This window comes from Macaca thibetana, chromosome 3, assembly GCF_024542745.1.
Source record: "Macaca thibetana thibetana isolate TM-01 chromosome 3, ASM2454274v1, whole genome shotgun sequence".
In the NCBI taxonomy this organism is placed as follows: Eukaryota; Metazoa; Chordata; class Mammalia; order Primates; family Cercopithecidae; genus Macaca; species Macaca thibetana.
The window spans coordinates 23,811,899-23,829,578 of record NC_065580.1 but is presented as its reverse complement, the minus strand read 5'-3'; the positions used below and the strand labels follow the sequence as shown (position 1 = coordinate 23,829,578).

Below are 17,680 nucleotides of genomic sequence, written 5' to 3'. Positions count from 1 at the left end.
TGGCAGAGGCCAACGCGGGGCGTGATGTGGGGAGACACAGATCTCTTAGCGCAGACTGTGTGTTCCCAGTGTGGGATGAGCCAGACCTAGGACACCGGATCCGGCAAACAGGAGCTGCCCTACAGCTGCAGCAGGCTGTAGTGGGAATAAGGTACTCTCCTAGCTAAGCAGTGCCCGAACCTCCCCCTCCCATAATAGGACCCAGTCTGGTCAGTCCAGGAATGAAAGTGAGAGTGAAAGCACATCACAAAGGGCAAAATGGGAGGAAAAGCATCAAAGCCTACTCCATTGGATTGTATGTTGGGAAAATTTCAAGAAAGGTTTTAATGGAGATTATGGAGTTAAATTAATCCCTCCGAGATTGAGAACTCTCTGTGAAATAGATTGGATTTCTTTTAATGTTGGGTGACCCGCCGAAGGGACGATAGACAGATAGATAATTGACTGTGTGTTTAGGATAATAACCGGAGCCAGAGAATAGCCTGGGTACCCGGACCAGTTCCCATACATTGACTCCTGGCTGAGCGTCTTTCAAATTTGCCCCAAGTGGCTACAAGCCTATTCTGAGACTTACTGTAAGACCCTGGTAGTTTGTGCCAGATCTGAGGCAGTAAAAGAACCTAAAGGGAGGCCGAGGCGGGCGGATCACGAGGTTAGGAGATCGAGACCACGGTGAAACCCCGTCTGTACTAAAAATACAAAAAATTAGCCAGGTACGGTGGCAGGCGCTTGTAGTCCAAGCTACTCGGGAGGCTGAGGCAGGAGAATGGGGTGAACCCGGGAGGCGGAGCTTACAGTGAGCCGAGATCCTGCCACTAGAACCCAAAGGGGCAGTGGAAGGAAAGGAAAAGACGCAAGGAAAACAGGAAAAGCCTGTTCTGCAAGCCCGCACAAACGGCCCCTGAGGAATCAAGCTCAGAGGAGAGTGAGCCTCAGGCGTCACCCCACAGGGAAAAGTCAGAGCCCCTACCTATAAAGACTAAAGAAGCACCCCGCCGACCCGAGCCTTGCAGATGTTTCTCTGGGAGACACAAAGCCAAATTTATCATGATAAACAGAATAATGTACAAGGAGGGCAACGCCTTTTCGTTTACCAGCCTTTCTCCACCACTGACCTCCTAAACTGGAAACAGCTTACACCCTCCTATACCGAGAAGCCCCAGGCTGTCATAGACTTCAGTCCATCTTTCTGACTCATAACCCTACCTGGCCTGATTTTCAGCAGCTACTTTTAATATTGTTCAATACAGAAGAATGCCAGGAGAATTACTCAGGCAGCCTTACAGTGGTTAGAAAGCAATGCACCTGTTAATCAGTATGCACAGAAGAGGTTCCCAGAAGCAGATCCAAATTGGGATCCAATCCAGGCAGAAGAATTGCAAAACCTGCAGAGGTATCGGGAGGCACCCCTTAATGGAATGAAGGCTGGAGGGAAAAAGGCAACGAATTTGGGAGCGGTCTCAGAGGTACGCCAAAAGGCTGATGAGAGTCCCAGTGAATTTTATGAAGACTCTGTGAAGCATACCGGCTTTATACACCATTTGATCCGGAGGCTGTAGGGAATCAATGCATGGTTAATGTGGCATTTGTGGGCCAGGCACAAGGTGACATTAGATGGAAGCTTCAGAAGTTGGAAGGTTTTGAGGCTATGAGTATTACCCAGCTTATTCAAGTAGCTACTAAGGTATTAGTATTAGCCAGAGGAGGAAGCCGAGAAAGAGGCAAAGCGCAAAGCCAAGGAAAAGGTTGATTTGTTGGCTGCTGCTCTAGTTCAAAGAGAGACTGGTTTTGTGAAAGGACGCAGACATGGTTGTGGTCACAGTAGAGGACAAGCTAGGCCAGGGTTTGAAGGCCGGCCTAGGCTTGAGAGGGATCAATGTGCAAGAATGCAAACAGAAAGGGCATTGGAAGGATGAATGTCCAGAAAGAGAAAAGAAGAAAGCAGCAGCTAGGGACCTGACGCCTGCCCAAGGCCTGCAGCCCTAGCCGTTGTTCTAAAGCTGGATGCCGATCTGGTCAGCTTAGCAGGAGTTGAGGAATATAAGGACTGAGACAGACCGGGCTCCATCTCTGTAGGCCTCCAGGAGCCCCTGGTCTCTATGAAAGTGGGGGGTCAACAGATGGATTTTATGGTAGATGCAGGTGCTGAACACTTGGTAGTGACACAGCCCGTTGGGCTGCTATCTAAAACCTATGCTACTATAGTTGGGGCAACCAGAGTATCAGAGAAAAGGCCTGTCAATCCAGAAGGTGTGTCATTGGAGGACAAGAAGTCCACCATGAATTCTTATATCTGCCAAATTGTCCAGTGCCCCTGTTAGGGAGAGACTTGCTTCAGAAACTACAAGCACAAATTTCCTTCAGGCTGGAAGGAAACATGACTCTGGATCTAAGCTGACCAAAAGTTATGATGTTAACTCTTACCCTCCCCGAGACTGAGGAATGGAGGCTATACATAAAAGAGGCATACAGGCTGTCTGAATTTATGGACAGAATATTTGACAAACTAGTCACTGAAATACCTGAGGTGTGGGCAGAGGACAATCCTCCGGGATTGGTCATAAACCAGGCACCAGTGGTAGCAGAGTTAGTTCCAGGTGCAACTCCAGTACGCATTCCCCAGTACCAGGTGTCTACAGAGGCAGTGTGAGGAATGACCAAGCACATAAATCGGCTACTAGAACATGGGATCATAAAGAAATGCAAGTCACCCTGGAATACTCTACTCTTAACCAGTGCAAAAACCGTCTGGTGGGTTCTGGCCTGTGCAAGACCTATGGGCCATAAATAAAGTTACTGTTACCTTACATGTGGTGGTGCCCAACCCATATACACTGATGAGCCACCTTCCTGCTCATGCCACCTGGTTTACCTGTTTGGACTTAAAAGATGCCTTTTTTTGCCTCAGGCTAGCTCCAATAAGTCAGCCTATTTTTGCATTCCAGTGGGGAGGAATACAATTCACCTGGACCAGGCTCCCACAAGGGTTCAACAACTCCCCCACTCTCTTTGAAGAGGCACTAGCATCAGACCTTAAGGCTTTTGTCCCACCAAATGACAAGTGTGTATGTTACAATACATTGATGATCGTTTGTTTGTTTGCAGCACCTATCAAGGAAGATTGCTTCCAGGGCACCAAAGATCTCCTTCACCTTCTGTGGAAGGCAAGTTACAAAGTATCTCAGGAAAAAGCTCAGGTCTGTGCAAAAAGAGTAAGATATCTAGGTTTCCTAGTAGCCCAAGGGCAGTGCGAACTCGGCAGTGGGCAGAAGGAAGCCATACGTGCACTCCCCACTCCTGTCACCCGGCGACAAGTAAGGGAGTTTTTAGGGGCAGCAGGCTTTTGATGTACTTGGATGCCGAACTTTTCACTCATGGCAAAGCCATTGTATGAAGCCACAAAGTGGGGGAGAAAAAGAGTCCCTCCTATGGGGTGATGAGCAGGAGAAGGCCTTTAATGAGATCAAAAAGGCCTTAAGCCAAGCTTGAGCCCTGGGATTGCCAGACCTGACTAAGCCTTTCTTTCTCTATGTCCATGAAAGAAAAGGAATGACTACAGGAGTTTTAGTTCAAACATTAGGATCATGGTATCGACCAGTAGCCTATTTATCAAAGCGGTTAGACCTTGTGGCCCTGGGGTGGCCCCCCTGCTTAAAAGCATTAGCTGCCACTGCCATGCTGGCAGAAAATGCTGGGAAGCTGATTCTAGGACAAAAGCTAATAATACGGGTGCCACACACAGTGATCACCTTAATGGAGCAAAGAGGATATCACTGGCTATCTAATCCAAGAATGTTAAGATATCAAGGGCTCTTATGTGGAAATCCATACATAACTTTAAAAACCACGAATACTCAACCTGGCTACCCTGTTGCCTGTAGAAATGCCCAAATTGCAAGACCGGTTTCCCCAACACTATTGTGTAGACATAGTAGATGAGGTGTTCTCAAGCCAGAAAGACTTAAGAGACCAACCCTTTAAGGACCCAGCTATTGAATATTTCACAGATGGAAGCAAGTTTATATCAGAAGGGGTCTGCCGAGCCAGGTTTGCAGTGGTGACTCTAAATTCAGAGGCACAGGCCCTCCCTACCGGGACCTCTGCACAAAAAGCAGAATTAATAGCTCTAACTAAAGCACTATTAGTAGCCAAAGGAAAGACAGTTAACATCTATACTGACTCAAAGTATGCCTTTGCTACATTACATGCCCATGGAGCCATTTACAAAGAAAGGGGACTCTTAACTGCTGGGGGGAAAGAAATTAAAGAAGAAATCTTACAACTCTTAGACGCTGTGTGGGCCCCAGACAAGGTGGCCATTATTCACTGTAAAGGACATCAGACAAGAGGTAGCATAGAAGCAAAAGGAAGTAGGAGAATCAAGCCATCCTTCTTTCTAATTCCTCTAAAGCAAGGGGAACTCTTAGGATATCCAGTCTATAATGAGAATAAAGGAACTAAAAGGAGCATGATCTCAAAAATAAATACAAATATCAAAAAAGACATAGACATAGGAGACTAGGAAAATAATGAATGGCCTCCTGAAAAAATCATTAAATACGATGGGCCAGCTACCTAGGCACAAAATAGGTCATGGGGATACTGCACCCCAATTTATATGCTCTACCATATCATAAGGTTACAGGCTGTTCTTGAAGTAATAACCTATGAAACATCTGGATGCAATTCCACTGTGCTGATATACACCTAAAAATAAAAACTTTCCTGCATCCCATTCTTCGGTCTCTCTTGTCCCTTAATTTTAGCAACATTTCAAGACAGGAGGCCTTGCAAATGTGGCCCCAGGGGTACCCTCTGCCCACATGTCCTGCTGGATGCTGGGCTCCACCACGGTAACGTGGCGTCAGTGCTGAGTTTTAGTTGAAAACCACACTCCTGGCTTCACACAGCCCAAAGGATGCCAGAGCCCAGACTGGAAACGCCCGTGCAAGCAGTGGCCAGTGAGGCCTTCCCCAGCAGCATTTTCAGGTTGAAAGGATGATCTGACAAGATCTGGCCCTAAAATGGGAACTCAGGACAGCAATCTGAAACGTGGTTCGCAAAAAAATCAGCAACTAGAATGGGTGCTGGCCACACCCAGGCGCAGCGAACTCGGACACCGCACTCCCTCCCTGCGCAGCACCTGCGGCTCCTCCCCAGCAGCGACACCCACACAGCTGGATCTCTGCCCCTCAGCCCCTGGCCGCATGGGACAGTGTCTAGATAGCAAGGCTGAAGGGGGCGGTCTCAGTGCCTTCAGGTCACAAACCGAACTGCCACACTGGGGTCCACGTAGCTCTTCAGGAGGGCAGTCTCGGGCAGGACCTGCTTCCCCCGCCACCGCTGTCTTGAGGGGTTAGGGTCACTGACCTCCAGGGTCCCCGCCGTCACCCGCTGTGAGCCAGGACAAGCCCAGGTCTCACGGGCTGGGGTGGAGAAGCATCTTTTCCTTGTGAATAAAGGAACAGAAAATAATTGGCTATTCTGCCTTGTCACTTATAGAAAAAAAAATCCTTGGCAATTGGAACTGACAAAGAGGCTTTACTTGTCCAAGCTTCAGTCAGGCTTCTGAGTCTTCTGCAAGGCCAGTCTGTACGCTTCCTTGTAAAATCCAGTCTTAGCAAAAAACCCCTTTCCTTTCCCCTTGGTATCTGATCACCCTCCAAGCCTTATCAGGCTCCTCACCCTCCACCATCCCCGAGTGGTCTATTGCCCCAGCATGTCTTCAGCAAGAGTCCTGTTAGGTCAGTTTCACCAGAATCTCTCTTACCCTGATGGCTCCGCTTAGTAATTTTCTATTCACAGACCCCCACCCTGCTCCTTGGCTGTGAATTCCCACTGTGCACGCTGTATTCGGAATTGAGCCCAATCTGTCTCCCCCATGCAAGACCCCATTGCAGTGGTCCCTATACCTACCGAGATGGTACTCTTTACTGTGCTTTAATAGGTATCATTGACTAAGTTTTTCTTTAACAGAAGAACCCCTTGCACATTTCTCTCCTTAAAATCTCTTTCCATAGCCAGCTGAAATGAGCTATCTGAAGGGAGAGATGCTTCCCGCCCCAAGCAGGGGTCAGGAATCTGAACTGTGTGATTTGTACAGATTGGAGTCAGCACCCAAAGCATTTGGAGGCTTGGGGGATTTTTTTTTAATCGACAGCTAAAATGTTATCATGTGAGGTAATGCACATGTCAGTTAGCTAGACGTAATCATTCTACATTGTCTGTATTCCACAATGTATACATACTTCAAAAGGTTACGTTGAACCCCTAAAGCGTTTGAATGGGGACTGGCTATGAGGCCCTCCCCATTCAAATGCTTCCCTCAACTCCCAGAACACAGCCAAGGCCTGAGGCCATGGAGCAGAAGAGGCAAATAACGGCAGGTATCTGAAGAGGAGGAGGAAGTGGGGAAGTGTACCCGAAGGCTCTCCGTGCAGCCCTCCCCAGAGCTGAGGGCCAACACCTGGGCTGGGAACGGAGGCTGGGACTGGTAAAGAGGTTTTCTTCTATGCCGCCCTCAACCAAGACAATGGAAGAGTCCTGCTTGGGTTCTTAGGCAGATGCCATGCAGGTCTATGGAAGGAGAGATAAGCTGAAGTTCCAACATGCTTTATTTGAGGACGCGCGCTCACCCAGGAGGGAGAAGAGGTGGGATGGGAGGAGTGCAAGGTTCAAATCTTCTTTGTGTCTCTGTGATCCTTAAAGCATCTCAGCAAGCTGTAGAGATGGTATTAAGGGGAGAGAAAAGGTAGTAAGGCAGAAACTTTGAGATGAAGAGAGGAAACATTAATACATGGTCACTCCAATGAAACCCATGACCACTTTTTAAATGTCCTACAGAGTCACTGGGTGAGATAAGTAAGATCACTGTTTCAATACAGAAGATGGGGAAAAATAATAAATGAAGAAGTCTTGGTTTTCTTCATTTGCAGGGAGGATTACCAGGGTAGAAATGGGTAAAAATCAGTAAGTAACTATTTACTACTGTCTCTGGTGTTTTCTCATAATCAAGCCACTTAAATACCTCCCTACTTTTCCCTCAACTCCCAGAACAGAGCCAAGGCTTTGATAAAAGTTTCTTTGTGCTTTTCCACAAGCAGGTAACTAGGAGTATCCCTACTCCAGACTTGTGCCCCCAGAACTGGGCTGGAGCTCAGAGACTTAAAATGACTAGTGGCAGCCGCTTTTCCCAGCTCAGTGATAAGGTCACCCCTGCTAAGCACTGGAGACCAAAGCCCAGGCCCATCACTCCCATAGTGACTCCCCCCATAAGCTCTGCCTCAGCTGTGAAAGGCAAGAGGGAAAAGGGGAGTGAGTCTCTTGTTCCTCCTCACCTCCTGGGAGGATCTGCATCTTCAAGGTCCCACCCCAGCCAGGGAGGAGAGGGCACGCCTCAGGCAGGGTGTGGACACAGCTGGTTGATGCTCAGCTCAGCTACAGATGGGCTCAGCCACAGTTGGGCTGGCCTTAACCCCAGGCGCCCACCAGCAGCAACTTGGCCCCCTTGCTCTGACCTCACCATTCGCCAGCAGAGGGGGGCAGGCAGCCGTCACCTTTCCACAGAGATGTTCAGTTGGAGGAAGGAGAGGAGCCACCAAATGAAAGAGGTATAGGTTGAGCGTCCTTAACCCAAAGATCCAAAATCCAAAATGCTCCATAACCCAAAACTTTTTTTTTTTTCAGTTGTGTTCTCCCTCTGTCGCCCAGGCTGCAGGTCAATGATGTGATCTTGGCTCACTGTAACTTCCGCCTCCTGGGCTCAAGTGATTCTCCTGCCCCAGCCTCCGGAGTAGCGGGGATTACAGGCACCTGCCACCACGCCTAGCTGATTTTGGTATCTTTAGTAGAGATGGGGTTTCACCATGTTGGCCAGGCTGGTCTCGAACTCCTGACCTTAAGTGATCCACCCACCTTGGCCTCCCAAAGTGCTGGGATTACAGACGTGAGCCACCGTGCCCCGCTCCAAAACTTTGAGCACCAACATGACACCACAAGTAGAAAATACCACACCTGACCACAATCAATACTTTGTTTCATGTACAAAATTATTTAAAATGCTGTATAGAGTTATCTTTAGGCTACATGTATAAGGTATATCTAAAACATGAGTGAATTTCATGTTTAGACATGAGACCTACCAAGACACCTCGTTATGTATATATGCAAATATTCCAAAGTCTGAAAAAATCCAAAATCTGTAACACTCCTGTCCCAAGCATTTCAGATAAGGAATGAATGCTTAGCCCATCTTGGGAAACAGCAGCCACTGGATGGAAAGGGGAAGCCAGTGGCAGAGGCCTCAGCCCCTGCCTTCATCCTGAGAATCTTCTGTAACAAAAGCTGCCAGCTTTCAGGGAAGAAAAAGAACTCTGTGGCCTTGACTGAAGCCCAGAGAAACAGGAACTGCCAAACCTTGTTACGCAGCAGAACAGACAGAGAGCTGACCTGGCTCCATGGCAAAGCAACAGGAGAGCCTGGAGAGGTTCAGCTCCGGGCCAGCAGAGCCAGGCTGGGTGGGAGGGCTGTCACTGAAGCAAAGTGACACACATCCTAGAAAGAGACACCAGGGGACCATAAGAGCATTCTCTTTTTTAAAAAAAGAAAAATAAAAATGGGCATATATATACAAAATACTGTCAATTTCTTCTGAGCCAACACAGTAGCCACTGCAATGTTTCTCCTTCTTCCAGAGCTTTCCTCCATAGTCTCACATGTACTTCTGGCACAGCCATGATACCCGTCTCTGGGAAGCATATGCCACCTACTCCACGTGGGTCCCATTCCAGTCACCGAAGATGGCAGTGCCTGACCCTCCTTGCCAGTCTTTCCCTGCAGAGTCACTGCACTGGCAGGGAGATGGAGTGGAGCACCTGGTTTTCCTGTCCTATACCTCCTCCCCCTACCCCGGATAATACTGCTTCATTGGGTGGCCCTTGGGGCAGGTCATCAGGCTTTATGGGCCAGGAGGGTGGTCAGCTTGATCTTCCCATCCATGGAGGCAGTGAGGCAGGTCCCACAGTCCATGGCAGTGCTCCAGTCCACGGTGACCACAGGGGCTCGGTGGCCACCCAGGCTCAAGCAGCTCTCCAGAACCTTCTCATCGCCACCTAGCTGCAAGAGGACAGGAAACAGGAGGAGGTGTCAGCAAACACCACTTACACATACTTGATCCACTTTCAGTGGCCTACCTGAGGATGTGCTTGAGGCCAGGCACACATGCCCACCTTTCTAGAAAGTCTGTTTAACTTCTTCAACCAGGAAATGCTTTCACTTTCCCAACTACAGCTGGTCCATCTGAAGTGGAAAACAAGTCCCTGAGCAGCTCTTTAAAATAAGGCATTTTATCAGCTGCCTTGAACTTGCTGTGGGCTGGTGCTGCTTGCACGCACACTGGTTGTTCTCACTACAGCATCACTTCTCACTACCTGACATGTGCTCATGAATCTGCTCATTGGTTGAAGGTTCACTCCCATACCGGGGAATGCAAGCTGCAGGGGAGTAGGGCCTCAGGCAGCTCTCTCCTGCGGGGGGCCAGCCTGCCACACCCAGAACAGTGCTGGCGCAGGGGAGCCTTCAGTTAGTGCGGAAACATGGCTCTCTGAACCCCGGCACTAGCTAGCCAGCGATCCTGTGCGATAGGGCACTAACGGGGAAGGGGAAGCTGGGAGCGAACCGAATTCCTGTCAGTACCACTATGTATAGCAACTGTGAGCGGGAGACAACGCAGTCTTCAGCCATCGTGGAGAAAACACTTACAAAAACCATAAATTACATTGTTTATAGATTATAAAAGTGGGACCTGAAGTTCAATATATTCCTTAAATAATTAGATCTCATTATTCACATTCAAAGAATTCTACAGAGGAAAATCTTTCCACCAACTAACTGGTCATACAGCAAGTCTGACTGCCAATCATATGAACTGATCAGATCAAATGACAAAGGCTGCATGACTAAAAATAAAACACATACACACATATATCCATACAGAGAGCAAAGTACTGAACAGCCCACCAAAAATGCAACAAAAACAAACCTCTGGAGAATAAAATAAGAGCAGGCTTGTAAACGGAAAGCGTTTTAGTGTCTCCATTGGGAAATATCAGTTATGAGAAATGATGGAGCTAATTTTGAAGGAAAGGGCAAGGGCAACTGACAGAATCAAGCTCCAAAGAAAAGAGGAGCCTAACCCACAGCGAGCGCAGGTCCTGCGGTGCACACTTCAGATTACAGTCTACGAGGCTCCCACTTCCCACCTCAGCACGGGCAGTACCCCTTGCCTCACTGTGAGCTCTTGCTCACCTCTGCTCATGTGGGGCCCCAAGACCTGCTTTCTTCTCCATCTACCCAACAACTCCTCTTCGTCCTCTCCTCCCGGTTCCAAGGCCTCCAATCCACAGCCTCCCACCTCCCGCAAGGACTCAGTCCCCACTGAGACAGCTTTCTTCTCCCTGAGCTGCTCAACTCCGCATTGCTCTCCTTTGTTGTTACTGTGTCTCTTTCTGAGTGTGCACCCCAAAAGAGCAGAGATCATATTCTATATGTCCTTCATACACTCCACAGTGCCTGGTCCAATGCCCAGCACAAAATTGCCATCCAAAACACATGCCCTTGACTGGTCAATGAGCTGTGGCAGCAAGAGCTGCTGAGAATATCCCACCTTGAAGGACTCTGATCCTACACAAACACCACCACTGGGCAAATAACTGAAAAGTATCACACAGGCTGAGAATGGACCCACTCGACATCAGACACAGAAGCTTAGGCTACGACACAAATCCCCATCATTTGTCTAGGTGACACCAGTGAAACAGAAGACACTTAAAAATACATGAAATAAGCTCTGACTTAAGAGCTAAAACAAACGTGTAAAGGGAGGGGCAGAAAACAATGTGGACAACTTACACTATGGTTTGACAAATCACGCCCTCAAATTTCTGTGTCTAACATGGACTGGATGGGTACAAAATTAAAATAAAATAAAAAGAATGAATAAGACCTGAATAAGACCTACTATTTGATAGCACAACAGGGTGACCGTAGTCGATAATAACCGTATATTTTAAAATCAAGAGTATGATTGAATTGTTTGCAATGCAATGGATAAATGCTTGAGGGGATGAATGCCCCATTCTCCATGATGTGCTTATTTCACATTGCATGTCTGAATCAAAACATCTCATGGTCCCCATAAATACATATACCTATGGATGTACCCACAAAAATTAAAAATTTAAAACTTTTTTTAAAAACCTGGACTGGAATATACTTGACCCACGGGACATTCAATAAATTAATAAATCTATACCAGATTAGAGTACTAAAATAAACAACCTAGTTGGGACCTGGTTGGGGGCATGTTCCTCCATCCCAACACTCCCCAACTCTTCTCCCTACTCCTGAGTGATTTCTATAACAGGCTATTCCCAAGGAAAAAAGGCAGAGAAAGGGCAGAATCTGGTCAAGGATGAGCAGAGAGAATGGGGGTCTCATGCCCCAATGCCATCTTTTCTATCCACCTGAGCTGCAAAGCAGCCCTGGCCAGGCCTGCAGCAAGGAGGCTCTAGGCCAAGCTTGTCCACCCTGCAGCCTGCGGGCCACATGCAGCCCAGGATGGCTTTGAATGAGGCCCGACACAAATTTGTGTTGTAAGTACATTATGAGATTTTTTTTGCGATTTTTTTTTTTTTAGCTCAACAGCTATCACTAGTGTTAGCCCACTAACACTAAGAAGAAGTGTGAAGATTTGGCCCAAGACAATTCTTCTTCTTCCAACATGGCCCGGGGAAGGCAAAGGATTGGACACCCCCGCTCTAGGCGCTGCCTATCCTTTGTCAAAGGCATCTCCACAGCCATGCAGCTCGGGGACAGAGAGCCACGCTCAGCGGACATGGCCCAGACCTCCAGGGAGGAATCCCTGCCCACCACGATACCACCACCTCCCACCCCCAACCACCAGTTACCTTGTAGATGATGCCGCCTGTGGCAGAACATGTCAGCATGTAATTGCCCTCCGAGTCAAAAGCGAAGAGTCGGCCCCTGGGGACTTGAACCTGCTTGTAGCCGCTGTATCCAGATAGCACAAAGGGGCCCGTGGCGTCTGAGGGCAGGCTGTACTCGGATACCTTGAGGCCACTCTTGTGGATGTTCCACTGGATGAACTGCAATCACAGGGCACAAGCAGGGTGCTCTCAGCAGAGCCGGCCAATGCAGGCCTCAAGGAAGAGCAAGAACCCACCCCAGAGCAGAGGCTGGAGAGGGCGGCCCACCTCCCCCAGCCACAATGCTGACCTCCTTGAAGAGCCTTTCAAGTGCCAGAGGCAGAAAAGCAGGTGACAGGTCTACAAGTCCTATCTCTGGCCAACATGATTTAAGCATTTTTTAGGGAAGAAAATCTAGAAAAAGAGGCAGCAACCTCACATCAAAGTCCAACCCTTCTCTTTCCCTCTGGCCTGACCCTAGGAGAGGAAAAGGGACAGCAAGTGGCTTTGCCTGGATCCCTGGTCTCTCAAGTAGGAGGAATGCTTCAAGTGACCTATTATTATTATTATTATTATTATTATTGTTGTTGTTGTTGTTGTTATTATTATCATCATCAGAGTTAGAACCCAACTAGATTTTTCTGTCCTAGGAACAAGGTACAGAGGACACATTCCACATATATTTCCAGTGTTTCAGGCATACAATTGATTGAACACTGGGCGATGCCATTATAAACTCAGCTCCTTACCACAGCAGACATCATCCCTTAGCCTACCCCATGGACAGGTTACTTGGCTGTGACCACCTCTTCACTGAGCATCCCACATAAGAAAGAAGTCGAGCTTTAATGTCAAAGTCCTTTCCCAAACTTTTCAAATGAAGAATTTATTTTGTAGTTACTCCTTTCAAGAGATAAAAAGACAGTGTCCAATCCAAAAGGTCCAGGCAGGCACACATGGAAATGGCGTCCTTCTCCCACCTCTGCCCCTGCCAGCTCCCCTTCTGAGGTGGTCACTATCCGTAGTTCCTAACCCTCCACAGAGGGAATCTACCAGGGGCATTTACTTTTCCTTTTTTTCTGGCTTCCTTCTTACATCTCTGGGCTCTGCTGGGGTCTGTAGGCATCTAAGAAGCTGTCCCCAGCCACTCAGCAAACTCTACACATCCATGAGTGGTCCTGGGACCACTCGTTACCAAGCCCATCAAAGCAAACTCAGCCCTAAATCCAGACCCCACAGATCCATCTATGGTAAGATGAGTCATTTTTGGTATTTCCTTTCATAAGGAGAGCCAACTCCCGCTGAACTCACTGAAACCTCACAAAGATTGTAAGACGAATTACTAGTTTATCCCTATTCTACAGATAACAAAGCTGCAAAAAGAGGCCCCAGGTGGCAGAGCTAATAACAGGTATGACCACAACCCGCAGCCGGCCCACATGTCATCCCAGTGCTCTCTTATCTGAATCCTGTGGCTGCCTACCTTCCCGTCCTCGCCGATGCTGTACACGGTGTTCTCATCATAGCTGAACTCCACAGAGTAGACCTCCCCGTAGTGGGCCCTCCAGCTCATCGCGCACTCGTGCTGCTGCATGTCTGAGGCAATGAGACACCGTCACTCACATCCTGGCCAGGGCTCTGAAGAAGGCGTCTGCCTGCAGCAGGAGGCCCCTCACCCTCTACTCAGGCTGACAGCCGTTCTGAGGCCAATGGCAGGCACCCAGGACCCAGTGAGCACCATAAAGCTGCCCCTGCCCAAGATGTCAGGCTGCTTCTGAGCCTCAGAGGCAGCTTCTTTCACCAGGTCAGAAGCGAGGCCCAGGACTCCCTGGGGGGAGCTCATCTGGAGAGCCCTAAGTCTAGCAAGACACCCAAGAAACTACCCTCTGTAACTTCCCCATGGGCGCCCTGGGAATCCCTTAAAGATACAGTTGCCTTTCCCCAGCCCAGGCTCTGGGGATGTCTCCTGGGGACAGAACCCAACCTGAGGATTTGTGCACAGCATGCCAGGTGATTCTGATGTACGCCTCTGGTTAAGGAGCACTGTTCTGACGCTTTTGAGAAGGAACTACCCACAGCAAGTGGGTAGGATGGCAGTACTCTTGTGTGCCCTCCTGTATTTCACATGGGTGACAAGGACTCAGATGGAACAACTCAAGACTCAAGGACCGCTGAGCTCCACCCCCTCCCATGTCTATTATGGCGGGTGTTTTGAAAACACTGACCAAAGTTAAGCTCTAGTACAAGCATCTGAAGTCAGGGTTTTGCAAAAGCCTCTGGCCCAGCTGGCAAAAAAAATCCAACATTGGCAAAAAAAAAAATGCCTGGGACATCTAAGGAGATATCAAGGATTGCTATGAGCACACTTGCATACCAAACAGCCGGATGACGCCATCAGCTGCCCCTGTGACCAGCAGGTTCCCATTGTGATTGAAGGCTGTACAGTTGATAGCAATGGGTTCTGGATCCAGGGAGAACTGGAGCTATTGAAACAAAACAAAAATGCCAGTAGCAATCTTCACTCAGCCCAGGCATGCTGCTTATTCCAATGCAGACAGGTGCCCCAGACTGGGTTTTCCACCAGCTCCTCCCTTATGTAATCTGGAAATTCACGTAATCAGAAAGATCTGAGCCTTTGCCAAAGTGCTGTGCCAGGGACCTTCTGTGCTCTTTTGAGAACAAGGTCTCTGTGCCTATTCTGGTTTCCATAGATAGATAATAATCCATGCTTGCTCCATTATAAAATAAATAATACATATCTTAGCAGCCTACACTTCACCAGAATGCATTCCAAGCAAATTCTCATTGAAAAGTCTTATTGCTCTCAGAAAATAACACTTCATCAACCACCTTTGATGACAGACAACACTAATAAACCTGCCCTATGGCTCCCCACAGAAACACTTAGAAATATAGTAGCAAACAAAACCACCTCATAGAACATAAGGTCTATTAATTACATAATGAATGAACATTATCATTTCAAACAATATGGAACCCTGGGAACCCTAAATAATCCTCCTGAAATTAAAAATGCAAGATAGAATGTTATTTAAAATACACACAGAGTACTGAGCTGGCAAATAAAAGAATCCTCTAGGGCCAAAACTAAGAGAAAGCAAGAATGCACAGAACTAGCGCACTCCAAAGCTGCCTTTCATTATGGGGCATTAATCAGATCCAGGTGACTCAAGTTCCCATTCTGCTTCCCATGAAGAGCTCAGGAGCCTGGAGACAACAATGTGTGACCTGCCCAAGGTCAGGTGATAAGAAACCGCACATATGTAACAAACCTGCACATTGTGCACATGTACCCTAGAACTTAAAGTATAATCAAAAAAAAAAAGAAAAAGAAAAAATAAAATAAAAAAAGAAAGCGTCACACGGAGCTGGGACTCCAAAGAGCTATACCTTCAGTGCAGGAATGAACTAGAAATAAACCTACTTCACAGAGATAACAAGAAAACTTACCTCCCTGTAAATTCATAACCACAAACTAGCCCTGACATGGGAGGAACCTGGCAAAAACTAATGCAAATCCAAAGAAATGTACCTCCAACCCAAACCTCAAAATACTCTCAGAGATACTAGCCCAAGAAACACCATGATCACAATTCATAAGAAACAGGAAAATAAGGCAAAAGGAGCCAGCACCCACAGAAACAGAGCAGAATTAGACCCAAAACCTTTAGACATTAGATTTATAACGCACAACATACAAGCACATTCAATTGTTCAACAAAATAAAATAAGGAATTGAAAATATGGGTAGGCCGGGCGCGGTGGCTCAAGCCTGTAATCCCAGCACTTTGGGAGGCCGAGGCGGGCGGATCACAAGGTCAGGAGATCGAGACCACAGTGAAACCCCGTCTCTACTAAAAATACAAAAAATTAGCCGGGCGCGGTGGCGGGCGCCTGTAGTCCCAGCTACTCAGGAGGCTGAGGCAGGAGAATGGCGTGAACCCAGGAGGCGGAGCTTGCAGTGAGCCGAGATCGCGCCACTGCACTCCAGCCTGGACAACAGCGTGAGACTCCGTCTCAAAAAAAAAAAAAAAAAAAATGAAAATATGGGTAAAAATGAGAGACTATAAACACAACAAAGCAGGTTTTAAAAAGTGAAGCTGAGCCTCTAAAAATGAGAAATACAATAATTTAAATTACCATCCTAATAAATAGATGAAACAGAAGACTAGGGATAGTAGAGGAGAGATTAGCAAACTGATAGATCTGAAGAAACTCTTATCAAGAATGCCGCAAAGTGAAACAAAAAAGAGGAAGAGGCAAGTTCTAACACATATGGAATGGGAGGTTCAGAAGGCAAGAGATGATCAGAGAACCGCAATACTGGAAAAAATGATGACTGAGAATTTTCCAGAATTGAACAAAGACATAAATCCTCTGATTCAGAAAACAAATCCCAAGCAGAACTTTAAAAAAATAAATTTTAAAACTTAAAAACCAGAAAATCCACACCCAGAGAGCCAGAGAAGAAGATTTTAAAAGCAGCCAGAGAGAAAAGACAACAAAGGAATGCCAATTACATGGAGAGGTAATGTCCCGGTCTCAGCAAAGGCAGCCAGAGGATGAAGCAAGTCACAAGGGAAGCAGTGTTCAGCCTGGAATACAAGAAGCTATTCTAGAAAAACGCATACACTGTGGTTCTATTTATATGGAGTCAGAAAACACACAAAACAAAAATTTGGTTGTTTAGGGATATGTAATAACATGGTAAAGTAATTTTTAAAATGTAAGGCAGGTAGAGTACAGTGGCTCATGCCTGTAATCCTAGCACTTTGGGAAGCTGAGGTGGGTGGATCACCTGAGGTCAAGAGTTCGAGACTGGCCAACATGGTGAAACCCATTTCTACTAAAAATACAAAAAAATTAGCTGGATGTGGTGTTGGGTGCCTGTAATCCCAGCTACTTGGGAGGTTGAGGCAGAAGAATTGCTTGAACTCAGGAGGTAGAGGTTGTGGTGAGCCGAGATTGTGCCACTGCATTCTAGCCTGGGTGACAGAGCAAGACTCCGTCTCAAAAAAAAAAAAAAGACATCAGTATGACAAAATCAAGACGGGTTCTTTCTGGAAGGGAAAAAGACCAAGATTGGGAAGGGCTACACAAGAGTTAAAAGTATTGGTGATGCTCTCTATAAACTGTGATGGGTCTGCGGGTGCTCACTGTACTGCTTTTCTTCTCATTATACTATACACCTATGATTTCAATATGCTTTTGTATGTATTCAATGTTTAATTAAAACTTGAAAATCAAAAGTAAACACATAATTACAAATTGTAATGAGAGCTTTGGAGGAAAATACAAGATGCTACGAACTAAGAGGAATTGAATTAAACCGGTAGAGAGGACAGTGGGCAGAGAGGGGCACAAGAGATAGGTCTAGAGTATGTCCCTGGAAATGCAGAGAAGTGGTCAGACTGGAAACACACTGGCAGCATTTGCTTATGGATGGACTGTGTGAGCAGAGGGAAAAGGACAGGTCTGGGAAGAACCCTAATTTTTGTTTTGTTTTGTTTTGTTTGAGACAGGGTCTCACTCTGTCACCCAGGCTGGAATGCAGTGGCACCACATCAGCTCACTGCAGCCTCCACCTCCCAGGCTCAAGCAATCCTCCTGCCTCAGCCTGCCAAGTAGCTGGGACTACAAGTGAGCACCACCACACCCGGTTAATTTTTAAATTT

At 47.2% G+C, this 17,680-nt stretch overlaps 1 protein-coding gene across 3 annotated transcripts in view; it reads right to left on the bottom strand.

Annotated features, from left to right (window-relative positions):
* Positions 1–6,596: 6,596 nt before the first annotated feature.
* Positions 6,597–17,680, bottom strand: part of WDR91 (WD repeat domain 91) — a 30,427-nt gene continuing 19,343 nt past the window's right edge. Inside the window, exons 12-16 of one of the 3 annotated variants that reach the window (XR_007723876.1) lie at positions 14,359–14,467; positions 13,468–13,580; positions 11,967–12,164; positions 7,338–9,114; positions 6,597–6,720 (exon numbers count right to left, since the gene is read on the bottom strand). Coding sequence is in view for 1 of the 3 variants with exons in the window: in XM_050782389.1 (XP_050638346.1) it covers positions 8,950–9,114; positions 11,967–12,164; positions 13,468–13,580; positions 14,359–14,467 (585 nt within the window). In the remaining 2 variants the exon portion in view is untranslated. Of the gene's footprint in view, positions 9,115–11,966; positions 12,165–13,467; positions 13,581–14,358; positions 14,468–17,680 lie in introns of all 3 variants that reach the window. The other 2 variants (XR_007723877.1, XM_050782389.1) reach the window with 2 other exon arrangements.